Here is a 27,246-nt window from a genome sequence, read left to right as displayed (position 1 = left end):
CACACACACACACACACACACACACACACTCATTCATAAACTTACACACAATTTTAAGAGAGAACCTTTCTTTCTAATTAAAATTCAAATGAGAATCCATGCCTTTATGAGTGATTAAAGACAATAAATACCAAGAGAAGATTTAAAAATATATAAACTTTTCCAGTAAAAAAAAAATCACTAAAAAGCAGACAAGATAAATTTAGGAAATCACACGAGAGGAAAGAATAGCGAGGAGAAACACAAGTCTGCCATGTTTTGTCCAACAAACATTGTGCTTGTGGCTGGATCATGCGGTCTTGTGATCTGCAGGGACCTCACGGGTACTGTAGGAATGCTGTGAGCATGTACACACCACACATACATTTATATACATTCCTCAAATGTATATGCCATATGCATACAAAACAGAGTGTGTATGCATGAGATAAATGCATGTGTGGTGTACATATGTGAAAGCTGTGTGTGAGTTTAGGTTTACCTCACACACAGCAAAAATCTAAACATCGAATGGGCTCCTACACACAGCAAAAATCTAAACATCGAATGGGCTCCTTTGAAAGACAAAATGCAGTCACGGCTGATGAGTGGCCAGAAATCCCCCTTGAAAAGTACATGGTAACCCACCGAGATGATCTGCATAGACCAGAAAAGCAAACAGTGCGACTTTCTGACTTACAGAGTGAGGGCAGAAACATCCACCCGTGTTGCTGTGTAAGGGAGTTGTGGTCTGTTTACAAAACCACACTCAGCTCACGTGGTGATGTCCATCTGGGGACTAGTGGGCTCTCTGTCCTCTGGGGTGAGGACCCTCCTCTTTAGGGCAAGGGCCCAGCCACAGTGTTTGTTGGAAGTTTGGGGAGGATTGGGATGCGGGTGGGGACCTCTTGAAACCGCAAATTGTCTACAGAGTATCAACACTATCTACCCGGTCAGGTGACAGCACTGTCCTTGCAGAATATCAGAGGCTGAATTACATTATGAAGGCACAGACCCTCTCACTTGATAAGTGAGCATCACTTTCTTAAGACAATTAGGTTTGCTCTGGGCTAAATGGCCGTCCCTCATAAGGACACTGTGCCTGGGTCTCAGGGAAACAAACTCAATACATAAAAGAAATAGGCAGAAAAGGCACCCTGGCATTTGGGATTGCCTTAACTGGACTGTAACACTAAAGCAGTCACTTGCTTCTAATGCAGAAACACAGGGTCAAATACACAGCCTTCAGAAAATGGATAATAGAAAATATCAATGATCACAAAATCAACATTGTAAGAAAGCATTTTTACCAGTCCCCCGAGGATGAAGAAGACCATGAAGAGACGCCCAAGAGTGGTTTTTGCATAAACATCCCCGTAACCAACAGTGGACATGGTCACCATGAGCAGATAGACACATTCCCAGTAGGTAAGAGCCTGGTTGTTTTGGAAATTTTCCCATGGGTCCCCTGAATTCTCCACCTAAATCAAGGAGACAGGGGAGAGAAAGGAAAAACATTATAGTGGTAATAAACCAGAAACACCAAAGCTCCAGCATCTAGGCTATTTTTGGATGTTCTGCATCTTCAACCGCAGGAGTTTGCTGCCCCAAGTGGAGCTCTGTAAGTTGGGCTCATAGCCTCTGAGCAGGTAGTGGAAGAAGTGGGGTGAAAGCCACATGCATATACCCACCAGGCTGATGGGGGCAGAGAAGGGAAGGAACTGAGGTACATATCCAGAGCCCATTTCCTTCTCATTGTTAAAGACCTGAGGCCAGCAGAATTTTAGGGCTCTACATCTGGCCGTGTGTTACAGCACTCTTTCCCAGGAAAGAGCCAGAGAGCCCTGCCCTGGTCTAGAGTTTGTTCAGTCCCAAAGAAATCCTGGACCCTCCCACAGAGAGCCTCCTCCTTTCATCCTTTTGACCAAGGAGATGCCTGGGGGACTCTGCTCCTCCAGATTATGTACCCAAACCCTGAACAGCATCTCTCAGAGTCTGACTAGGCTCTCCCTGCCTTGCAGAAGATCAGGGACCGCTTTGCTCTGCAAACTGCAGTAGCCTCCCTCAGGAGCACAAAATGTGAGCTCAGGAGAACTATCACGAATTATACACTCTGTAGACCAAGGACCAGCAAGCTTAGTCTGTGCAGGGCCAGATGGTCAATATTTTCGGCTTTGCGGCCCATAGGGTTTCTGCTTTCGGTGGGGACAACTCATCTCTGCAGGTGTAGCAGGAAATCTCTCAGAGGCAATGGGTGTGGAAGGCTTCTGCCCCTGACTTCTTTTTGTTCAGTCACTCAGTCGTGTCCAACTCTTTGCAACCCCATGGACTGCAGCACGCCAGGTTTCCCTGTTTTTCACCATCTCCCAGACCTTGCTCAAATTCATGTCCATTGAGTCGGTGATGCCATCCATTCATCTCATCCTCTGTTGTCCCCTTCTCCTCCTGCCTTCAATCTTTCCCAGCATCTGGGTCTTTTCTAATGAATCAGCTCTTTGCATCAGGTGGCCAAAGAACTGGAGCTTCAGCCTCAGCATCAGTTCTTCTAATGAATATTCAGGGTTGACTTCCGTTAGGATTGGCTGGTTTGATCTATTTGTAGTCCAAGGGACTCTCAAGAGTCTTCTCAAACACCACAGCTCAAAAGCATCAATTCTTTGGCATTCAGCCTTCTTTATGGTCCAACTTTCACATCCATACATGACTACTGGAAAAACCATGGCTTTGACTGTATGGACCTTTGTCGGCAAAGTAATGTCTCTGCTTTTTAGTATGCTGTCTAGGTTGGTCACAGCTTTTCTTCCAAGGAGCAAGCCTCTTAATTTCATGGCTGCAGTCATCATCTGCAGTGATTTTGGAGCCCAAGAAAATAAAGTCTGTCACTGTTCCCATTGTTTCCCTATCTATTTGCATGAAGTGATGGGACTGGATGCCATGATCTTTGCTTTTTGAATGTTGAGTTTTAAGCCAGCTTTTTCACTCTCCTCTTTCACCTTCACTTGCAGTTGCCCATCTCTGCTTTAGACTCACAAAACACTTCCTGTCCTCCCATCACCTATGATATGCCAACAAATGTGAGGCAGGTAGGAGAGATATTGCAGAGGAGAGGGGCCCAGCCCTACCATACACCCGATGGCCAATGCCTGTGACCTGCCAGAATGGTCCCTGTGGATGGCCCCAAGCCTCCCTCCAGACCACCAGCTCTGCCTCTGCAGAACACATCAGTGCTTGTCCTCAATGTGACCTTTCTCGTGGAGGTTTCCTGGTGAAGTAGAATGTTTTGGATTGGCCCAAAAGTTCATTCGGGTCTTTCCATAAAATGTTATGAAATGAAATTTTTGTCTAACCAAGTACTTTACACAACAGTAAGGTGAGGTCACTGCTGATTGAAAACAACCAACTAACCCTCCATATCTGTGATTTTTGACACTTGGCAGAGTTAGAGTAATTATCTAAGGGTGATTTCATCCAAGAATCTCATCAGCATAAAAGGGTGGGTGGGGTGGGGAACCATCAGATCCAGTAACTGAGTGATAGCTCAGAAGTTTTCCTTTGAATGCTAATCACAAAAACCCCAATGGGAGGTAGGTAACAATGCTTCCTTCCATCCCTTAAGCAGACTGAGGCTCAGCAAGGGAAGGGCACCTTTACTCAAAACTTCTGTTAGATGATGCTCCTTCCAGGTGTAACAGTTTGTGTTTGTATGAAGCTGCTGCTGCTGCTGCTGCTAAGTCGCTTCAGTCGTGTCCGACTCTGTGCGACCCCATAGACGGCAGCTCACCAGGCTCCGCCGTCCCTAGGATTCTCCAGGCAAGAATACTGGAGTGGGTTGCCATTTCCTTCTCCAGTGCATGAAAGGGAAAAGTGAAAGTGAAGTCGCTCAGTCATGTCCGACTCTTAGCGACCCCATGGACTGTAGCCTACCAGGCTCCTCCGTCCATGGGATTTTCCAGGCAAGAGTACTGGAGTGGGGTGCCATTGCCTTCTCCGTTGTATGAAGCACACTTCTCAAAATAGCTATACTCTCTAAAAGCAGGCGGAAATCTGCCCTGGGAATGTGAGTACAGCTTGAGTTCATAATATAAGGCTTTCAGTGAGTTGTTAATTGAAAAGAATTAACATTTTTGAGATGCAAAATAACTTGACAGATAATCAAGCAAAAGAATCAAAGAGGTCTTTTTGTAAGGGAGAGTGAGTGAGTCATTCATTTGGGTCCGACTCTTTGTGACCCCATGGACTATACGGTCCATGGGATTCTCCAGGCCAGAATACTGGAGTGGGAAGCCATTCCCTTCTCCAGGGGATCTTCCCAACCCAGGGATTGAACCCAGGTCTCCCGCATTGCAGGCGGATTCTTTACCAGCTCAGCCACCAAGGAAGTCCTTGTAAGGGGAAAGTGGAGAGAAACTGAGCAATCTGTTATTTGTTATTTGTTACTAAGAGATGTGTGACTCGGCTGGTAAAGAATCCACCTACAATGCAGGAGACCTGGGTTCGATCTCTGGGTTGGGAAGATCCCCTGGAGAAGGGAACGGCTACTCACTCCAGTATTCTGGGCTGGAGAATTCCATGGACTGTATGGTCCAGCGGGTCGCAAAGAGTCGGACACAACTGAGGAACTTTCACTTCACTTCAAGAGACGGGGATCAGACTTCCAACCTGGTCGCCAGCCTTTTCCAGTGATTGCTTAGGAAGCACTGCCATCGTGTGGTTTGCTGGGGTTATTGCAGACAGAATGAAAAAAAAAAAATTTAGGAAAGCCCCTGCCCCAGCCATACAGGTGAGCTGAAAAACACAGGTTTAGAGTATGAACATGACTCACCATTTGGAACTAGTTTGGGGTTAAAGGGTTGGAAACCTAGACAACTTCTGCAGTTGTTTTTCCTTTTTCTGCATTCTCCAAAAGGGCTGAAGTTTGTCTCCCAGGTAATAAAATGACTCTGAGAGGGTCTTCCAGAAAAGCCAGAACTGAAAAGGATACTTACCAAATGGATGAACCCGGCTGCTGTGAGCCACGTGCTGATAAAAATGGAGAGCAGATTCACCAGCTTGATGGAATTACTGTTCAAAAGAGACAAAAAGCAAGATCCCCAAGTTACAGAAGACCCTGTTGGGGGTGGCTTCCAGAGCAACAGCGCCCCTTTAGGGAGGAGGCAACCCACCCCCAAGCCCCCAGTGTTCCTCCATCAGAAGGGAAGGATCTGAAAGGCAGCAAATGTAGTTCAGGCTGGAGCCTATAGGAAGATGACATCTGAGTTGCTGAAAGTGGTCCCTAAATTAACCCCTTTGGTTGTTTAAAATTTTTTTTTATTACTTTTTACTTTGAATATTTTTATGTCTACAGAAATAGTGAAAGACGGGTATAAAAAACACTGAGATACCATTCACCTAACATTTTGCCACACTGGCTTTGTCTGTATATTTTCTCTCTCTCTTTTTTCTGGATGAAACCATTTGCAAGCACATTGTAGACATCACAACACAACCTTATAAACTCTTCAGCACTCAACACCTAAGAAGGACACAATGTAAAACAATCATAGCACAATTGTCCTGCCTAAGGAAATTAACACAGATTCAGTAATGTCATCTAATATTCACTCCTAATCTAGATTTCTGCAGTTTCTCCAAAATTAGACTTACTGATGCTGTCATGTTTTCACCCTGACTAAGGAAGTAAGAGAGATAATAATGTGCTGCATTTGATTATTATGTGGCTTTAATGTAGGAGTCAGGAAACTTTTCTAATAAAGGGACAGATAGTAAATATCCAGGCTTTGCTGGAACATAAAGTCTCTGTTGCAACTACACACAGGAGACCTGTAAAGGAATTAGCTGTGGCTTTGTTCCAATAAAACTTTATTTACAAAGACAGGCAGTGAGCTGATTGGTCCATAGACTATGTATTTGCCATTCTCTGCTTTATTCTCCTTTAATCTGTATATAACACGCCTCGCCTACCCACCCCCCCACACACACACATACACACACCCTTTTTATTGTTTTTCTGTGATTATTTTATTTTCTATGCACCCAGGCCTGCTGTTATCCAGAAAGTCCCATATTCTGGATTTGTCTGACTGTTGCCCCCTGACTAGATCCTGTTTCAATACATCTGTTGAGAATACCTGCCTGGGATGGCATCGCATCAGAAAATTTCAACTCTGTTACAACAGGTTCAGTCACTTGGTATCTGTGGGAGCCCCAGGTGGCGCCACTGAGAGGTGCCAGGTTCCCTTTGTAATCAATATGCCAGCTGGGGAGTGGGACTTTGGGGCCATAGGAATATCCTATTCCCCAGCAATCTTACACCTAAAAATTTTGGCTTCCACTGGTGTTCTTTGAAAAGATCAATTGGAACTCACTAGATATTTAGCTCCCTGAAAGTAGGGGCCTTGTTGGCCAGAAGCCTGGGAGTGGTGAGTCCCTAGTGCACAGTAGGGCCTCTAAGAATTTGCACAGAGTGAGCTGGTCTCCCCTCTGCATTCTTCCTACCTGTCTTTACCCCGTTTACTTCCACTGGGTGTACAACTCCTCAACCACTGTTGTCAGGAGGTTGTTCCCCTGTCCAAAGCCTCTCATGGACTAAAATACTATGTCTACACTGCCTCCTTCCACACCTGCTGAAGTTTCAGATTCTCCTACCACTATTCTTTCTACATAAACTCTTGCAACTGCTATCAAAGCCAAAAATACCTGCCAAGTCTTTGTTTCTGCTATGACTCAGCTTGAAAGCTCTCCCCACCTAATGAATATTTCCCTTTCTCCAAAGCTTGGTATAGCCCGTACCTCTTCCTTAAAGTAACTCCACCCACTGGCAATACAAAGTGACCTGTGGCTTTTTTATCTCCAGCTCATCATTGGACACCAATCCCACTCTCTTAAGCCATCGTTTTTACATTTCTAGTTGACTCTCTCGTGTTCCCAGCTGCATCATGAGAAAAGAACCCTATTTTCTATCTCTTTCAGTCTCCCCAGAGGGATGTAACACTGCTCACAAGCTGGTTCAGCCCATCGGGCTTAATGGATTGATCTCTGACCCTTTCCACCTCTTTCTCAAGGGAAAACGAGTGATTGAAATTCTGAGAGTTTAAGATCACCCTAATAAGAATGGCTAGCACAGTTCTCTCACAGGATTTACCATGTGCACTGCCATTTTAAGTACTTCATGTATATTAATTCATCTAATCTTCATAAAGACTCTATGAGTTGGACCCAAGGTTAAGAAACTGACCCAAGTTCACACAAGTAGGCCGCAGAGTGGGGATTTGAACCCAGGCAGTTTGGCCCCAGAGACTGCCCTTTTGTCCACTACACTGTACAACAAGAGTCACAGGCTGGGGTCCACCAGAAAGTCCTCCTTGTTGTGAAAGCAAAGCTATGACTCCCCCACATTCTTGCATAGGATATGAAAAGGGTCAGAGGGCACTGCCCCAGAGAGGAGAGAGGTTACCAGTTTCTCGAGGGGAGGCCAGCATAAAGTAAAAGCCTCCTCTGAGGTACATTAACACTGGAGAGTGAGAGACTCCTGAGTAACAGGTAGTCAGTAGCAAAGAGAGATCTCAGGGATGCCTGTGTTGTTCAACTTCTCAGAAGATAATTAAGTGCCGAGGTGACTCACTTACATAGTCCTGGATCCTTGAACAAAGCAGTGTCCCAGCAATAACCGTGCAAAGCCCTCTTGAGATATTTAAACTATGGGAGTCTCTGAGCCTCATGGTGCTTTGGAAAATGACCTAATATGGTGATTATTAATCTCTAAGTGATTGTCACAGTGATATTAATAGCGCTTAAGGGAGCTCTCTGTTGTGTAGAGAACATTTAATCATTGTTGTTGAAAGAGTTTCTATTAAGCACTGAAATCTGATTATTTTTATGGCATCTGCATTATTACAGATCCCCAGTATTAGGATTTGCTTTTCAAATTAAACTCTATGACCAGGCAATCATCTAAAAGCTCTATGCAACAGATACAAGATTAACTCTTGGTCCACTCTCTCCATATTCTAAAATTTGAACCTCACCAGGCTGCAAAGAGCTCCCTGGAAGGAGGAAAAGGATTTCAGGGCATATCTGTGGGCTCTGTGTGGACCCTGGAGATAAAGACTTGAGGGCCAAGTCCAGAAGTCTGGACTGAACCCTAAGGTCCTAACGATGAGAGTGATTGGAGCAATTCAGATTCTAGCATTCTCGTGATAAGGGATAAAAAGTGTGATCTTTGCATGATAGCCTAACTTCACTTTCGTGTTTTCTATTATTGTTTTTGGGACCCTGACCCATGAGTTCTCACTAGGCACGAAAGGATACAATGAATCATTATCCACGGGCAGACACAGAGACCTCCTGTTTTTACAGATCAGAAACCTTTCTCAGGACTCTGTAGATACTGGGGGAGAAAGAGAGAGAGAGAGATGGTGTGTGTGTCTCTGTAGATACTGGAAGAATGAATGTCCATCACTTTCCAAGATTATCATTAAAAACACAGAACCATGGGGGTTATCTTTGCTCCGTGAATTTACCAGGACATGTTTTGGTTGACACTGAAAATGTCATCCTCCTTCCAGAAAGAAACACAAATTCGTCCCAGTTCTGGTTGATTAGTATCTTCCTCTTTGCTTCTGGCTAAGAATACACATAGGTGCCAATGTCCTTATTTTGTTTCATTGTTACCTTTGCCAGGCAGATGTGAAGCCCCCTCAAAGTCAACTGCACTGTATCCCACGGGGATGAAGGGCCTGAGCTATTAAGACACAGGGTGAAGCCAATTCACGTTCTGTCAATTCTACGCCTTAAATATCATTCAGTCTCTCTCCCTTTTCTAAGGCCAGTCCCTAGTACCAATGCCTGGACAACTACCCCCTTGACACCTAAACATTGATGGCTTAGATGTTTCAAACCCACTTTCCATACAATTTCCACGTGGAATTCATGACATCTGAGAGCCTTCATGATGTGGCCTCTGCCTGCAAGTCTCTGTATTGAATACTCTTTTAAAGGACTTTAAACTTGGAGCCATTTCTGAGGCCATCTAGGTAGTACAGTGGTTTCAGTTTCCAAAATGTAAAAAAAAAAAAAAAAAGTGTGTTGTTTAGGTAAATGATGGTAAGTGTTGTACATAGCATGGGATGCTATGTGGGAAATAAGTGACATGGTAGAATAGTTGTTGTGGTTGTTTAGTCACTAAGTCGTGTCTGACTCTTTGCAACCCCATGGACTGTAGCCCGCCAGGCTCCCCTGTCCATGGTGTTTCCCAGGCAAGAATACTGGAGTAGGTTACCATGCCTTCCTCCAAGGGATCTTCCTGATCCAGGGATTGAACCCACATCTCCTGCACTGGCAGGCAGGTTCTTTACCACTGAGTCATCAGGGAAGTTCCTCCAAGGGCTCTTGTCTCTCACGTTCTTTTTGCAGCTGCCGTGATTGGAAGTCAGCTGCACACTCCCTCCCTCCCTCTCACACATCCAGTCTCCAGCCTCACCAAGATGACACCTGGCTGTCTACAAGGCTTACTGAAGACACCCTCTCTGCCTTGAAAAGATCCTTGACTGCCCCTCATTCAGTCTGAGCCTTACTTGACTATTCTCCTTTATGCCTCCCAAGGACTGCATCTCAGTACCAACCATAGTCCAGCTCTCCCTCCCTCAGGGGCTCTCAGAAAGCAGAACTCAATCCTGGCACCCTCTCACTGCTGCACAGATGGGTGCTCAATTCAGGCTTGAACTGACCTACTCACATGATTGTGACCATAAGCCAAAGGAACTGGGACAATTCCAAGTGTGAGGCTGAGATGGAAACCATCCTCCAATGACAGAAGGAGGTTAATTCCATGGGAAGCTGGATGTTGGGAAAATGTTTGGGGCTTAGAATGGCAGACTCCATGGTAGCCCACCACCTCATGGCTCTCCCAATGTAGAAAGTCACCTCTTACCCTCACTCATTGCGTCAGTTATTCCCCTCCTCTGCACTGAGAGAAGGAACCGCCTTAATTGTAGAGCTCTCAGGATTTCCCCAAAGGATGCCAGTGCTATTTCCTACATCTAAAGGAAAGTTTTGCCCCCCCCACCCCAAGAAGTGGGAAATTGGTGGATCTCTTGGCAAAAGCCCAGAAAAAGATATTTTACTCAGATGGCTTATCATTCTCCTAAGTCCTGAAAGGATTCACATGGAGTACAAGGAAGGTGAGAACACAGTTCTGTGTTATTCCTCGGAGTGACGGCACCTTCTTAAAATGCTGGGGTCCGAGGATTAAAAGACTCCTGAACAAGTAATCATGAAACAGGGAGACAGAGGCATTATACCATCTTAGACAGTGTGGATAGCTCCATATAACACCATCCCCATGAGCGTCTCTTAAATACAGCCCCTGTGATCGGCACTGGGTCCTCACCAAGTCTACCTTTAAAAACCCAGTGTAGCAAATATGATATAGGCAAACCTTACAGAGGGCTAGCTTTGTCAATCATTTTAATTTCAAGAGTAATATGGGCCCATTACACACAAGAGTCATAAGATGGTAGAAATGAAGGTTACTGTCACTCAGAAGAAATATGAAGAATAACAATATCCATCCTATATTAATAACAGTACACACAGTGGAGCACCAACAAATTCTGACTCCAGGATTATGAAAGTAAGGGTGTTGGAACATACTGTAGAAGACTTCCACGGCATTCGATGCTCATTTTCTTTTTAACTTGACTAACAGAAAGTGAATTTATTCCCCCATTCACATAGATGAATAGTTAGCAAGGGGAAATCAATCTGGAATTAAAACAAACAAAAATAAACGAAAAACACTAAGACCCTGAGAGGAAAGCCAATAGCCTGTCACACTTGTTGGATGTGACATATTCCGGAAGTTGAGCCCCAGCCTCAGTTACTGGGAAAACAATGCTAAGTCCAAGTCCCCCCACCCCGCCCCCCTGAGTGCAGGTATATTAATTATAAATCACAAACACAGAGGTGTCCTGTTTTTCATCATTTATCAAACACGCTAAGGCCAACCAAAGAGGAAATGGAACATCAGCAGTGAGTTTCTCAAAGTGTAATTTCCTATGAGAGAAATTTATGACCTGTACTTATTCTCCATTAAAGGACGTCCAACCTCTTTTATTAGTTTATTCATCAAGGCAGCCCTGGTTTCAGGCCAGCTCTGAGAACCTGCAGGTCATCAGGAAAAGGGTCTCTGGGGAATTTTTTTCTCCTGGTCCAGTAGTGTTTTCCAGCTCATAACACAGTTAACAGAAGTAGTCATGGCGCCTTCGGCAGGAGGTTTTTAGGTATTCCCCAGAAGGCAATTCACAGAGCAAGCCCCAGGGGCTACACGGGCTATAAAGTGAACATCTAGAATGTACTTTGAAATGAAATGATTTTCTGTTTGCCGTATGAGGTTTGTGATTGCCTCTCAAAGAGCATTGCTTCCACTGCTTTTATGGCCAGGTTCAATTTCTTATTTAGTGATGTAATAAAGGGGTGATTTAAACCCTGTGAGCAAGGACTTCCCAATCAATGAGCAGACCTATCCCTCACCCACTGTGCTCCTCTCTCCACGATGCTGTGGCTGGTGCCCAAGCAACCCCACGTGGTGCCCCCAAACTGTCTCTACTTCCCCACATACACAGCCCTTTCTCTCTCTTCACCATAGAGTCCCGTGCCCTACAGAAGATCCAACTCTAGGCTCTCCCTGGATTTCTGTGTTAGAACATTTTCTCTGTGCACAAAAGAACACTAATTTTATCACAATGAAAGCAAACATACCTGATATTTACAACTTAGCACTGGGGACCAGAAGGAGAAAAAAAAATAGGAGAAAGAACATCTTACCTTGTTTTCAGGATATTCAGAAACTGTAAAATTTCTGAAAACTGGATCAGTCTGAGAGCTCTTAAAAATCTCAAACCTGGAAAGAGAAATGAAATTAGAGATACATTATTTTCAATGTGCAGTTTTCATGCCTACACTCTGCTGCTGGATTTAGAGCTGCCAAGGTTGAGGGGATATGAAATTCCTGCCGAAGATTGAACCATCCGGTACCTTGGATGTAGTCCTTCACCCTGATCCTTGACTGGTTTAATCTCAGCTGGTTAACTGACATTCTCATTAAAGGGAGCCTGTGTGGAGCCACTGCAGAGGAAGTTCTGGTGGGGAGAGCCCAGTTCACTGAGCCCTCTCGTGTCCATCTCTGATTTAAAGCACTATGTCTAAGTTACACGGGTGTTTCAGAGGATTCTGTCTCTGAAAAATACTGGGAATAGCTCAGCGTAACCCTTGTGCTAAGAGCAGATTAGGAACAAATCAGATAACTTCACCTCTTTGGTGAATGTTTTTTTCAATCTTTATCTTCAGTCCTGATAAAATGAAGAGTATAGCCTATGGTGTTATCTGTTTGCTACAAAGTTCTATATTTTTCTCCCAATCAAAAAAAAAAAAAAATCGAATCAGTAAGATCTCACACCCCATAACTTCAGGATTCAAAACTTCTATAATTCCATTTTATTGAATGTCAAGATAAACGCCTCTTCTTCAGAAATCAGCAACCTCTCTTGAATGAAGACGAAAAGGCAGTGTATCTACATGGCAAGAGAGAGAGGGAAATGGGGAAGGAAGACCTAAGTGAGGATTCAAGGAAATACAAATTATTGTTGGGTTTTAATAGCCATGAGTAAAATGTATTTCTGTTGAGATCAAATTAGTGAGTCAAAAGCAATCTGAGTGGCACAGGACTTTGAAGCTTGGCAGTGTTGTAAGAGTACTGTTTACAAAATACTTATTATCGCAGCTCTGGGACACTTTCAACATCACACCTGCTCTCAAGGGGATGTTCTTGCGCATATTTTCTGAAAGCATTTTATTAAGCTGCCCCACGTGTCATGCATGGAGCTGAGCACAGAGTGGGCTAAGCTGTGAATGGTTAGCTCAGAGCCAGTGGGTGAGACTTTATTTGGCACATTATCTGAGGCAGCAAAGGGGGAAGGTGTATAGAGCAGAGGAAAGAGGCAGTGGTGATTCTCTTACGACCCCAGGGTGAATCAAGGAAAGAAGACAGATCCGAGGTGTTCTCCTAAATGGCTCCACACTGGGCCCAGATAGATGACTCTTTGTTCAAGCATAAGGTGAAAGAAAAAACTAACATAAAGCACACAGACAGAAAGACGAAAGGATGTGGCTCAAAAGGAAAATTTCTCATCTAAAAGGATTTAAGTTCATGGACAGAAGATTTTTCAGACAACATCTGCCTTCTGTTCTGAATGATATTCATCTTACTTTTATCAAACAAGAAAGTGCAGAGATGAGAAGGGATGTGGATGAAATAAAAGGCTCCAGAGCCCAAAACACAGTCCTAACTGAGCTGATGAAAGGTGGACTTCACACTGCTGAAGACTGGATGCAGAGGACAAAATGCAGGTGCCGTCTCACAAGGCAGAGAACATAAGAAAAGGGAGGAAAAAAGATGAAACTTAAGAAAACAGAAACGAAGTGGAGATTACAGAGGTCCAACCTATGAATAAAATGTGTTCCAAAGGGAAGTGCAGACAACATGCAGATAATAAGCAATGGCCAGGACATCACAGGAGGGAAAGGCAAAATGAATGACCAGCTCTGTAAGACTGATACCAAGAAATCACCTATTCTTATCCTTCAAATTTTAAGCATTAAAATAAATGAAAATATAAAAAATCAAAGTGTTGAGGGCGGGGGAGAGGGTTACAATTAATGCAACTAAGATTTCATTATGTATCAGTAAGTGTTAAATGACAATTTAGCAAAACTCAGAATTTTAAAACAAAGAGTCTGACCCAAGATTTTTATACCCTGTCAAGTAGTTGTTCAACAGTAATAAAGGCAACAAAAAATACTTTCAAATATCCAAGTTCTCAGAAAATGTATTGTTTGTACAAAATATTTGCAAAGATGTTCCTAAGTGTTATTAAATCATAATGGGCAGAGGGGCAGGCTGGAAAGTGAGTTTTTTTAATAAGCTTTCCCTCTGGTTCTAAGCACCCGGCCCAACCTGGATGGCTGATCTGACTCCAGCATCGCTGTCACATACCACTGGGAGATAAAATAACACACTCAGAAGCTCGACATAGGCAAGGACTAGTAGTTAGCACTGAAACCGGTCAGGATATAAGGATGTTTTAGTAATGTATTAGCCACTGATAATTTCATCCTGAAAAATTGTGTGTGTGTATGAGTGAATTTTCATTTATGGAAACAAAAATAGAATACAAATGACCCACACTTTGGACAGTATATCTTTCTTTTTATCGTGAAGCAATGCCTTTTGTATCCTATGTTGTTTGTTGGTCGTTTGTCACATTTTAAAGCAACTCAGAAAATTATGTGTGTGAAAATAAAGGTAAAGAAAAAAAGAATGCAGCAGTCACTAGGTCCTATCTTCTCGCTGGCTGTAAACTGGAGAACTGGGTTTGAGCACTTTCCCAAGAAGAGCAAGCAGGAAGACACTCTAAAATTAATAATGTATGAAAGAGGAAAACAATCTGGTTCTTAGGAGAAGAGGTGAGCCCAGGATGGAGACCCAGGACAAAGGTCTCCCTGTCAAAGGGGCTTGGGGTGATGCAGGAGTAACATTCTCACGTACTAAACAACTGTGGGCTTTGTTTACTTGACCGCCTTGTGCTGGTCACTATCACAGCATGAGGCTTCATTAGTGTAAATGGGAAACAATATTCTACACAGGTTAAAAAAAAACATCAGTGTTGGGGCTTCCCTGGTGGTCCAGTGGTTAAGAATCTGCCTTGCAATGCAAGGGACACAGGTTCAATCCCTGGTCTTGGAACTAAGATCCCACATGTTGCAGAGCAACTAAGCCCATGTGCCACAACTAACCCCTGAGGCAGCCAAGATGAATAAATAAAATAAATAAATATTAAAAAAAAAATCAGTCTACATGCTCTCCTTGGATTAAGCTAGACACTCTGGAGAAATGCATGGTCTGAAGTGTTGATCTCTTAGGTCATGCTGCTGAACTCAGAGAGGTCCTGAAAGAGAATGGACAGCAACCTCACATTCCATAAGGAGGCCAAGAAAAGGGAACAGTGGAAAGCGCAATGCCTAAGCGGCAGATATTCATCTCCTTTGCTTTATAACATTATATTCTTATAATTTAGTCTATATAATTTAAAATTTCTCTGAAATAAAATCATATTTTTAGGAGGTAGAAAACGGCTATAACAGAGTTGTGAAGAAAATGAAATGTTAATTATGCTCTCCAAAAGTCTACAGTTTCACAAGCAAGTTCCTTTAAACTATCCAAACACAGTAAACTTCTCTACATACTCTTTATTATATAGTTAAGTAGTAAAAATGGACTTTTCTCTCTTTTTCTGTACTCTGTATTGGTTAGAAAAGTGGTATTACCTAGACATAGGTACCACACGTATTAAAAGAAAAAAAAGGCAAGCTCATCACACTAATGACTAACCACAAGAATCCTACATAAAATCTGAGAGTGTATTAAATAAATAACAAGCGTGGCAGTAGTGGCCGCTGTGGGGTGCAGCCCCAATCCTTTTTCCAGGAATCTTTATTCATCACTGGCTCCTGAAGAGTGACCTTGCCCACAGTCACACCCATCACCAGGGGTGGCCCCCACGGCTGGTGGATATGGGGACAAAGGTCTGCCACCTCACCTGGATCCGGAACAATGCTGAAGGGCTCTCCAGATGCAGGACTGCAGGGGGATGGATGAGGCCTCTGGTGCAGCTGCACTGCAGCCAAGCCCTCCACCCTGTCCTAGTTCCCTTCTTCTCTCCCAATGATGGCACTGAAACCTGCTCTGGAGACACGGTCCAGAAGACTAAAGATTCTGCATAAGCATGGCAAGCTCACTGGAAGTACTAAGTAAACAGTAATTTCATCACATGAAGCTATGGAATTGTGAAACAGCATATTATTGTTCGCAATTTCAAAGAAAAGTAAAGAAGACAAAATAGAAAGCCAATAAAGATTCTCACACACACACACAGAGTACATAGCATTCCTGTTACTTTCAGTTACTGGTGAAATGATGATGTTGACAATGAAGTAAATCGATTATGATTGATCATATGTTATTTTTAATTACTTCTACATGCGTAACCCTTTAGCTGTATCTTATTTAATTCATACAACAGAAGAAAACAGCTAATAATAAACAGACCAGAGAGTGTGTCCAGTACACAGTGTGTAAGCAACACAGCCAGATTCCATTCCACATTTGTGTAATGCCATAAAGCCCAAGATTGTAACCACTGCCCTGGAACAGGTGTTGTTGGCCAATCGGTTCCAATTCTAAATATCAGCACTCAAGTAAGCACTTACAGCACTTGTGATCCTCCTGCCAAACTCTCCTAACAATTTACATTTCCATCGGAAGGGAAATGCTCTTTGCCTACAACCCCACCAGAGTCAGTAGTTTGATAAAGAAAAGATGGAAGGAAGGAAATGAAGAGAAGGGAGGAAAAGAATGAAAGTAGGAGGCTCAATTTGACAGGCGCCAACCCCAAACAGAGGGGCTTCCCAGGTAGCACAGTGGTAAAGAATCCATCTGCCAATGCAAGTGCCCATGCAGGAGACATGAGAAGATGTGGGTTTAATCCCTGGGCTGGGAAGATCCCCTGGAGTGGGAAATGGCAACCCATTCCAGTATTCTTGCCAGGGAAATCCCATGAACAGAGGAGTCTGGGTGGGCTACAGTCCATGGGGCCGCAAAGAGTTAGACATGACTGAGTGACTGAGGGCACACACATGTAACCCCAAACAGAGCTTATCACTGTTTCATTTTGTTTTTCTAAGTTAACAAATGAAATTAACTGTGTTCTCACATAATCATTAGTTGTTTTACTTTCTTTCTTTGTTAAAGTGGTTTATAGTAGTCTCTGCCGGATTATCTGTGTATTCATCTTATTACTATATTTGAGCTGTCATAATGAGAATATATGTTGTATATTTTCTCCCATAGTTCACCATTCTTTTAATTTTGCTCAAAGTTTTTTTTTTCCCCCCTAAGTCTAACATTTATTTAAGGTGACTGTTTCCCCTGAATTCCAAAGTTTGTTATATGGTCAAATGTATCAGACTTCCAATGTTGTTTCTTTGATTTTCAAAAATTTCCATTTCCATCATAAAAATAGATTTTTTAAAATGCATGCACATTTTCCCTCTGTACTTTCAGGGTGCTGGTTCTGAACCTTGGCTGCATACTTAAATCACCTGGGAAGCTTTAAGAATTATTGATACCCGGGTCTCACTTCCTCCTCCTCGATTTTGACTTGATAGGTCTGAGGTACAGCCAGGCAGAGGAATTTTAAAGCTTTGAGATGATCCAAATGAGCCATCACGGCTGAGAAGCATTTCAAACTTTTTCTATAAATGGGTGGATAGTAAATATTTTAGGTTCTATCACAACTACCCACTCTGCTGTAAATGACATGTAAATGAATGCATGTGACTATATTCCAGTAAAATTGTATTCAAATAAACAAGCCATGGAGCCTAGCTTGCTATGCCAGCTTTAGAGACCAGCTATTTAAATTCCCTGTGCACATGAATCATCTAGGGTTTGTTAACATTCACAGTCTATTCCTTGAGTCTGAAGTGGGGCCTCATGCTCTGCAATTCTAACCAGCTCTACAATGTCACCGATGCTTTTGGTCCAACACCACATCAGTAACAAGACTGCACGTCAGTGCTTCCCAGACTTTGTTGCCATTACAATCATCTGGAAATTGTGGAACAACACTGGTGTCTGCCTCCCACCCTCAGATATTCTGATTTAATCGGCCTGGGTGACAACCTGGGTGTAGACAATTTTTATAACTCCCTAGATGATTCTAATGTGCAATCAAGTGTGCAAACCACTCATTTAGGGTATCTTTTCTTCTTTTGACCTTTAACTTGCAAATCCATCTTGACGTATTTATTTATTTTGGTTAATAAGGTGCCAAAGGGACCAAGTTTTATTTTTTTCCCCAAATAGTTAGCAAGTGTCCTTCTCCCTTAGTAACCACTTGAATATTCTAAAACCAGTAATATATCCATGAAGCACTCTGCCTCTACATTTTTAAAGAACATAGTAACTATAAACTAGAAGAAATCAGTAGCACAGTAAGAGATTACTTATAAAATAATGCATTCAGCTCAAGATCTTAGGAAAAAAGTAGTCTTCACGACCCTAGAATAAAAGATGATTTCTACTTTCGTGTTTATACTTGAATAATTAGAGAACTAAAAAAGATTAAAAGTGATAAAAATTTTCAAATCATTTTCTGCGGGTAAAAGATAACAATAATAAAACAAAATAAAAACCAATAAAGAAACAGATAAAAAAGAAAATCATGCACAATTATGGACTAATAAAACTTGAAATCTGCAGTGAGAGGGATGACTTTTCAAAAAATGGAAACTTTGTAAGTTCATAGACACAAAAAAGAAAACCATTACAGAATAATAATTGAAATATAAATTGAAATTTTTTACAGATAGCTTCCCCTCAGAGACTTTGTTCCTATATAATTTATTAAATGTTTAAAAACATGTACATTTTATTGAAATTCTAAACTATTCCATAATACACAAAAAGATGCAAAACTATGAAACTTCTTATAAGATAATCATAAACCTGGTACCCAAAACTGCCTCTCAAAGCACAAAAGTAAAATAATATCCCTAAGATTAGTGACAGTAAAGTTCTACATAAAATACCAATATATATAATTCATCCCTGAATTAAAATAACAACCTAGAGCATTGTGGTTAAACTTAACAAATTGGTTGGAATAATTTATCTCTGCCTCCTCTCAAAATCTCATTAAAATAATACCAATAATACTAATAATAGCATAATACTGAATGGGGAAAAATAGCAATATCCAACATGGGCAAAAACAAAGGGAGAAAAACTAGAGCATGTAAGAGAAAATCACAAAATGCTAGTAGATGAAAAGTGGATATTCTGTTGGAAATTAACTTGACAGAGCTCAGAAGCCTAACTTAACATTTGTATAACATACATAGTAAGAAACATCTATGTCTATACTAATAAAAAAATATCAGAGGTGTCTTTGGTTGATAAATTTGATAAGGAATTTCACAAAGACAGATTGTTGGGGTCATAGAGAAGGAGAAAGCAACTGTTCAAAAGACAAGATGAGGTGACTGACACGGGGAAGAGGGAGGCTGGGACAGTCACTGATGGACTGGGTTACCAAGTAAGTGCAGCCAGGACAAAGCAGTAAGTGTGAGCGTTTTAGTCGTCAAAGCAATATTGCATGAAAACTGGTAACTCTGAGAAGAAAGAAATTGTCTCCACAGCTGCAAGACCAGTTCCTTGAACAAAACACACTTCCTCATAGCCCGTCACTCTTCAGACTAGGCACATTAAGCAAAAACAACACTTGAATAGAGGCTAACAGAAAAATCCCAAACCCAAAAAAGACCACAAAACTAAGAATTACCAAATATCTGAGGAAAGCCAAGCTTTCTTTGAAAAAAGGCACACAGTCTAGCAAATTTCTACTTAATGCTACATGAACAGATCAACAATTTTAGAAAAAGCTTGATTGAAAAATATAGAGTTGTGAGAAAATATGTCAACTCAGCAAAAGAAATTAAAATTTTAAACATTAAAACTTTAAAATGCCAACTGTTAGAAGAAAGGACCCAGTTGCATACAAACTAGACTGTCAAGCAGAGGTCTCTTCATACAAAGGGGGAAGGGAATGAAAAGTACAAAAGGGAAGTTCAGAGACATGGAAGACAGGTGTAGAATTTTCAACATTTATGTCATTCAGTTTCCAGAAGGGGAAAATAAAGGGAATAGAAAGCAGGAAAAACTCCCTGGAAGTCCAATGGTTATGACTCAGTGTTTTCACCGCTGGAGAACTGGGTTCAATCCCTGGTCAGGGAATTAAGATCCCACAAGCCATGAGGTGCAGCCAAAAAGAAAAAGAAAAGCAGGGAAACTTTCAAACATTAAAATAAAGTTTCCCAGATCAAATTGATGCCCTGCATCTTCGGACTGGAAAGGTCTGTTAAGTGTCCAGCAGGTTAAATTTCAAAGGACCCAAACAGAGGCATATTACAGAGACATTTCAGAACCAATGCAAAGATATATACTCCCAAAGCAATGAGAATCAAATTATTGTCAGAATTCTCCTGGCTGCACTGGATGCAAGAAAACAAAGGAAAGATACCATCACAGTTATCAGGAGAAATTATTCTGAACTAAAAGAGAAATTATTCTGAAATAACTAAAGAATCTGCCTGCAACGCAGGAAACCTGGGTTTGATCCCTGGGTCGGGAAGATCCCTTGGAGAAGGAAATGGCTACCCACTCCAGTATTCTTGCTTGGGAAATCCCATGCACAGAGGAGTCTAGTGGGCCTCTAGTGGGCCTAGTCCATGGGGCCTCAAGAGTCTGACACGACTTAGCAACTAAACCACCAATAGGTGAGGAGGGCTAGCACAGGAAGCAGTTCCCGAAGGAACAGTAGAATCTGGAAGAGAAACCGCTGAATGACCCTGAATGTTCCTCCTGAAGCTTTCTTTTTTGGACTTCCATCATGGCTCAGACAGTAAAGAATCTTCCTGCAATGCAAGAGAAACAGGTTCGATCCCTGGGTTGGGAAGATCCCCTGGAGACGGGAATGGCAACCCACTCCAGCATCCTTGCCTGGAGAATTCCATGGACAAAAGAGCCTGGCAGGTTACAGTCCATGGGGTCGCAAAGAGTCAGACACAACTGAGGCGACTTAGCAAGCACAAAAAAAGATATACTTAACCAGCTGAAAGAAAAATAAATCCCAAAGAAAAGTGAGATACAGGAAGCAATATGGGAAAAGAGTAAAAGTAATTAGTTTATGTGTTGACTGAACATAAGAAAAACTAATAAATAATAATAGTGATCTAAAATTAAAATCTCTAGATGATACCATGTGGAAGATGGAGGAATGGAGGAGAGAGGGCAGTGAAGGTAAGAAAGTTGTGCTAAGGTTATTGTCTTGCTTCAGGAGAAAGTACTATTAATTGTACATATTAATAGAAAAAATTAAGTACATGTATCAAAAACTTCAGAATTCCAAATCTCAGAGGGGAAAAAAGGACAAAAGAATTTTATCAAGCCAGTTAAAGGAAAACAATTGTGAAAAAAGAAAAGAGTATATTAATTAGTGTTAATAAAATACTATTGCATCAGCAAAAACAACCTAATTATATTAGTAACCACAACAAAATTGGGTAAGTTAAAATTTATCTGCTAATTGACAGACAGATAATATAAAAAATCAATAATACATTCCACATGAAACTCACTGAAAACAAGGAGAGTTGGAAATGAAAGGCTGAAAAATATGTGCCAGACAAATGCTGACTAAAAAAAAAAAAAGAGATGGAGAGGGGGCAAACAAACCAATAATGATATCATATAAATTGGCAGTTACTATGAAAACGTAGAAAAGAAATAGTAATACTTCATATTGATATGAAGGAACAATTCACCAAGAATATGAAACAGTGAAAAAAACTTTATACAACTAAGACTATATCTTTGAAGTTCTTATACAACAAAATCTGGTAAGAATGCATCAAACAAAAAACTGACAATGCCACACACATCACAGTAGGGAGACTCTAATGTTCACTTTTCAGAAACTAGCCAAAACATAAACACAAAAAATGTTCAAATAACATTTAATTCCTTTGGATATATTTGTATATCTCTATCTGAATGGATGGATAGATGGGACACATGCATATATTATACCCAGTAAATTAGGAATACAATGTTCAATAGCAACCTTTGAACAGTCATGAGACTGACTATGTATTAGGCCACAAAGAAATTTTACCAAATTCCAAAGTACTGAAATCATATAGGCCACATTTACCACAAAGCCCTAGGATAAGAAAAATCACAAAAGGAGAGGTAGAAGAGATTATATAGAGAAGAATTTAATACATGATAAAGAAGTCATCACAACTCACGGGGAGAAAAGCATTATGTAATAATAATGAAACAGCTGGTTAACAATGAGATTAAACAGTCACCTTACCCCACAACTGAAATCACATTGAGATTAAAATTAAATATAAATAAAGCCATAGGAAAACTAGAGAAAATAAAATTACATACTTATTAGCCCTCTAAAGAAAGGAACAATTTCTAGACTCAGATGTGAAAGGAATCACAAAAATTTTTAAATGTCACCATAAAAATATCAAAATTCTACATGTCAATAAAAGAAATGAAGAAGACAATCTTCTAGAAAAACAAACCAAATATGACATAATAAGGATAAATTCTTCGTAATGTCAAAGCATGTACCACATCAGTAGTCCATAAATAGGCAAAAAGTCATAAACAGACTTATCATGCAATAGGAAATATAACTAATAAGCAACATTAGAAATTATTACACTTGATTGAAACAAAAGACATGCCAACTAAAAATATAGTGACTTTTGTTTATTCTACTTAACTAGCAATATGTTTGAATTTCACCTACTAGAGATCCCTCTACAAGGAGATAGTCTTATAATTTGATGGGAGAATTGTAAGTTGATATAGCATTTTCATATAATATCAATACAGCATTTTCAGGGGCTTCCCTGGTGGCTCAGTTGGTAAAGAATCATCCCGCTATGCAGGACATTGTCTGCAATGCCAGAAACCCGGGTTCGATCCCTGGGTCGGGAAGATCGCCTGGAAAAGAAAATGGCAACCCACTCCAGTATTCTTGCCTGGGAAATCCCAGGGACAGAGGAGCCTGGAGGGCTACAGTCCATGGGGTTGCAGAGTCAGACACAACTTGGGGACTAACCCAGAAATAGCATTTTCAGAAAGTAATTCCACAGTTTAAATCAAACTAATTCCATTTCTAGGAAAGAAGCCTAAGAAAATATAAAAAAAATATGGAAAGATGCTACAGAAACAAAGATGTTCATTGCAAAATTATTCATTAAATAAGAAAACAGAAAGCAGCTTGCTATCTAAAAATAAGTCTTCTTAAATACAGTCCCTCTTTTCTTAATGGGATATTATGGTCAGAAAATAATGTAGCAACACAGAATATGCTTATGACACAATGTTAAAGAAGTAGATACAGAGAGTATAATGGTGGTCACCAAGGGCTGAGGAGAGTGGGGAAAGAGTAGCTGTTTAATGTGTCAAATTTGCAAGGTGAAAATATTCTGGAATGGGTGAAAATATTTACAACAATGCAAATATACTTAACACTGCTGAACTGAGCATTAAGATATAGTTAACATGGAAAAGTTTATGTTATGCATTTTTATCATAATAAAAATATAGCAAATTGGAAACATTTTAAAAATATAAAGTACATGTTCTCTCCAATAAAACTATGAAAACTATAGGCGTATGAAAAGTAAAAACTAGAAAGTGCATAAAATGATGACCGAGTTATGACACCAAGGTAGGATCGAGTTTTTAAAGTTGTCTATAATTATACAAAATTCCTATTGCTGTGCATAATTTTTTGTTGCTGTTGTTATAAAGTTAATGGCAAGTCAAGACTAAGGACAGGTCTTCTGATTCTGAGCCCTATGTCCTTCTCAAAAATTCAGGAGCCCAAGGCCAGTGGCTCCAGGCAGGGAGACCACTGGCTACTGCTGGCCCTTCGGAGTGTCACACTTGGTGCCTGGGACCTGAGCAACCAAGAGAGGTCATCCTGAGACCCAGTGCCAGGTGATATTAGTGCTGCTTGACCAGAAAAGTTAAGGGATTTAGGACTTCTTTCTCAGATGGACGTAGAATTGTTATACTGACAGAGACTGAGGGACACACAGGTAAATGATGAATCATTCACCAAGCAGGGTCCCCACCATTCCAGGACAGAAAGGACTCGAGCAATTTCTGCAAGCAAGGTGTCCCTGCAGTACAAGACTGAGAAAAGACAAAAGCAAACATACCCCAGTCTGGGATGGAAAGTCAGCCAGGGTTTTCCAATTTGCTGTTTTCCATTCCCTTTAACTCCTTAATCTTTAAATCCAAAAAGCTGAAAGGTTCAAATAAACCTCTGTCATTTCCAATCCCTCCACCCCCACATAAATCCCAAAGAGCAATTATTTTTGTGGTGTCTGACAAGGTCAAAGTCAGTTGGCCTTGAAGCTTGAGAGCTTACACTGAGGATAAGAATCATCAGGGTAAGGAGGGACAGACCCAAGCCCAGGGAGACTTCCCCAGGGTGGTCCCTGCATCCTGCTCCCATCCTTGGGTACCACTTTTCATCCCCCAGCTCCATCACTGCCCGGACCAAGTTCTCTCCCCGCCAACACAGAGGGAATCAGAGCCTCTTTTTCGCTGGAGGAAGAGGACTGTCTTTCTTGTTCTCAAATGCCCCTGGGATTTTGTTTCTCCAGTCTGAATTTGTGTTTTATAAACAGTGCTTGCTTGTCTGACCTTTACAAAACTTTTCCCTCTATAATTTCTCAGGCTGTTCTGTACCCTACCTTATCCTAGTCCTGCTTCCTGTCTGACAGATACTAAACATCAGTTAATATTTAAACTGGGATTCTCGCCTAGTCATTCATTTATTCATTCCTTTGTTCATTCCTTCATGACATACATGTGCAGTGAGTACCTCTCTGCACCAGTCACTCGCTGTTAGACCCTGAAAGCACAGAGATGAAGCTGCACTTTGAGAGTCTTCTATATGAATATGGGAACCAGAAAGGAAACATTTTAAAAAACCAAAAACATAAACAAATAAGTCTTGTTGATCCACCTCTTAAATATATATGTTTAAAAATTCATCTTTTCCCTTTCCAATGCCAGAACCATGGGCCAAGCCACTGTTATCTCTAATTTGGCCAGCAGCTTCCAAGCTGGTCTTCACTTTTATTCCCTCAGCCCACCACTCCCCACCATCCATTTCCTAGAAGCAGCCAACATGCTCTTTGCAGACATCAATCAGATCACATCACTCCCAGCTAAAAGCCCTCAGGTGGCTTCCATCTCTCTGGAAATAAAGTTCAAATTCCTCACCCTGCTCTGAAAGTTTTCCATGATCTAGTTTGTGTGCATGTCATCTCTACTCTCCCCATCCCCATACCCTCCACAGTGCAACTCTGCTCCAGAATATCTCCCAGTTTATACTCAGCTCAGGGCTTTCCCTTCCATTCCTTTCTGGAATGTTCTTCCCCTAGATCGTTGTAAGGCTGGTTCAACTGACACTGCCTCAGAGAGGTCTCTTCTAGCCACCCAACCTGGACTCCACCTCCCATTATGCTGTTCTTTTCTACAGTATTTATCACAATCTACAGTGATCATATTTGCTTGTTTATTTGCCTGTCTTCCTCTAGAGAATGTCAGCTCCATTGCAAGAGCACCTCATTCACCTGTTCACAGCCATGTCCATCATCTTCCCAAACAGCGATGCCAGGCACATAGTCAGCACTCACTGCTGAAAATGAATGAATCTGTGAGAACCCCTTTCAAGGGTAAAGTAAGGAGACTAAATACTAAGTTAAAGTTGTGGTTTCACTCCCATGACTCTTTCTCAGGAAATGCTCTATTTTCTCTTAGCTTAATAATCCCGTCATTTGCACTCATCTCTCTAGCAGCTTTAATAATGGCCCCTGGCAATGCTGGGTGTTATAAAGCACAAAGTAGCTCTTTCTTGACATGAAGAAGGAGGCAACAGAACAATTTGGTCAGCAGATCTAGGTTCACAGACATGGGGGCGTGAATATTTAGATTCCAAATGAAGTTCATGTCAATGTTACAGCTCACAGAGGTCTTTTATGCCAGTTCTAATGAAAATGATTGACTAGGACTCACCTATCCCTTGCTTGCTAATTGGAATTTTGCTCTACATAGTTATATAATGCAGAGACAGTTCGAGCTGGGCCCATTCACATCAGAATCTTAAGCTGGGTTTCAAAGGGACTATACTTCATTTTAAAGAAGCTGCTTGTAACACTAACCTTTCTGGAAATAAAAGATATCTCTTCCTACGACTGGAATTTTTAGATCCAGAAATGCAAAGTTAAGCCACTTACTTCAAACCCCCATACATTATAGATGTTCGAATAAAACCAAATCCCTACTGGAAACCAGTTGAGACAAGAAAATCTGCCAGAGGATATTTCTTATGATCTCTGCTGGGTGAGAATATTGAAATACCATCCAAGACAGGCAAGAAAACATTACCATGGCCTGATTTGAAAACAGAAGAAAGTAAACCAAAACAGCATTGTTGTCCCTGAAAATAAAAAAAAATTCTGTCAACAGCTTCAAATGCTTTTCTTAAAAAATGCTGACTCACTGGAAATTATTACCACTTAATAAATAAAAAGGAAGCTGTTTCCGTCATTTGCCAAGCTTTCTCCAACATTTCTAAAATATATTTTTTTAATAGCTCAAAAACATTTAGGAGCTCTAGAGACCAGTTATATTCATCTAAGAAGGAAGGACCAGGTTTCTGCTTGGCCCAGCACATCTGTGCTCAGGGTGTATGCTAAGCACAGAGGAATAGAGAAGCCTATCACCTGTCTACTAGTCCATAGAGCAGGCTCTTCTTTCCTGGGCAGCCTCTCAGAACACAGGATGCTTTTGAGGGGATTCTTACCCCAAGAGGTGCAAACTCTGCAGCAAGACACCACTGACTGCCCGAAGTTCTGTGCTTCCTCCTTCTCAGCAGCGCTGGGCCCAGACCTCACCCGGAAGCCGTTTTGGAACAAATCTCCCAGGGACTTTTTGCGGCGCCTGGTAGGTCTGTAGACCTCTGTGTTGGAGCTGCTGGGCGGGTAATGGTAGACCAGAATCTTACTGGAGATCATGGTGGAGGCAGAGAGCTGGGCTGGGCTCCAGGCTCCCTTTAATCATTTCTTGTACAAGCTGATACTCTAGACCTATGTTTCTCTGACCTGTGCTACAGACAGGTCCTCAGTATGGCTCACCAGCATCTATGTCCTCCCTTACCCACCCGCCAAATTGCAAGAATCTCAGGGCATCAACAACATGAAGCACGTCAGAAAGGCAATCAGGTGGGGAGGGGGGCACATGCTGATCCACGATGTCCTACAAGCTGATCCATCAGCTTCATTCTGTAAATTACCACATAAGCTCCTTTGGACATGGTTTAGGGGAATGGAAGGAGGAAAGGCTGTAATTCCTCAAATCAGGGGGTACAGATAGAGTGTGGGAGTTTGGGGCCTCCAGGGGATTTTTTTTTTTTGTATTTTAATGATCCTTTCTAATGATGGAGAGCTCAAAGGGAGGGCTCCTTTATAGGATGCGATGCC

General features: G+C 41.5%; 1 protein-coding gene and 1 long non-coding RNA gene across 29 annotated transcripts in view; one reads left to right on the top strand and one right to left on the bottom strand.

The window, feature by feature from the left end:
* The window catches only part of KCNMA1 (potassium calcium-activated channel subfamily M alpha 1), a 762,573-nt gene that overhangs the window by 244,271 nt on the left and 491,056 nt on the right, over positions 1-27,246 (bottom strand). For all 27 annotated transcript variants that reach the window (XR_014077926.1, XM_081573838.1, XM_081573839.1 and 24 more), the window contains 3 exons: positions 11,803-11,878; positions 4,965-5,040; positions 1,290-1,460 (listed from right to left, as the gene is read on the bottom strand). Coding sequence is in view for 26 of the 27 variants with exons in the window: in XM_081573838.1 (XP_081429964.1) it covers positions 1,290-1,460; positions 4,965-5,040; positions 11,803-11,878 (323 nt within the window). In the remaining variant the exon portion in view is untranslated. The remainder of the gene's footprint in view (positions 1-1,289; positions 1,461-4,964; positions 5,041-11,802; positions 11,879-27,246) is intronic.
* Positions 1-27,246, top strand: part of LOC145539744 (uncharacterized) — a 54,361-nt gene that overhangs the window by 22,201 nt on the left and 4,914 nt on the right. The window lies entirely within an intron of this gene.

This window comes from Giraffa tippelskirchi, chromosome 2, assembly GCF_054371585.1.
Source record: "Giraffa tippelskirchi isolate mGirTip1 chromosome 2, T2T-mGirTip1v1.2.pri, whole genome shotgun sequence".
Taxonomy (NCBI): domain Eukaryota; kingdom Metazoa; phylum Chordata; class Mammalia; order Artiodactyla; family Giraffidae; genus Giraffa; species Giraffa tippelskirchi.
The sequence above is the reverse complement of the archived record's forward strand: the minus strand, read 5'-3'. Positions and strand labels throughout refer to the sequence as shown.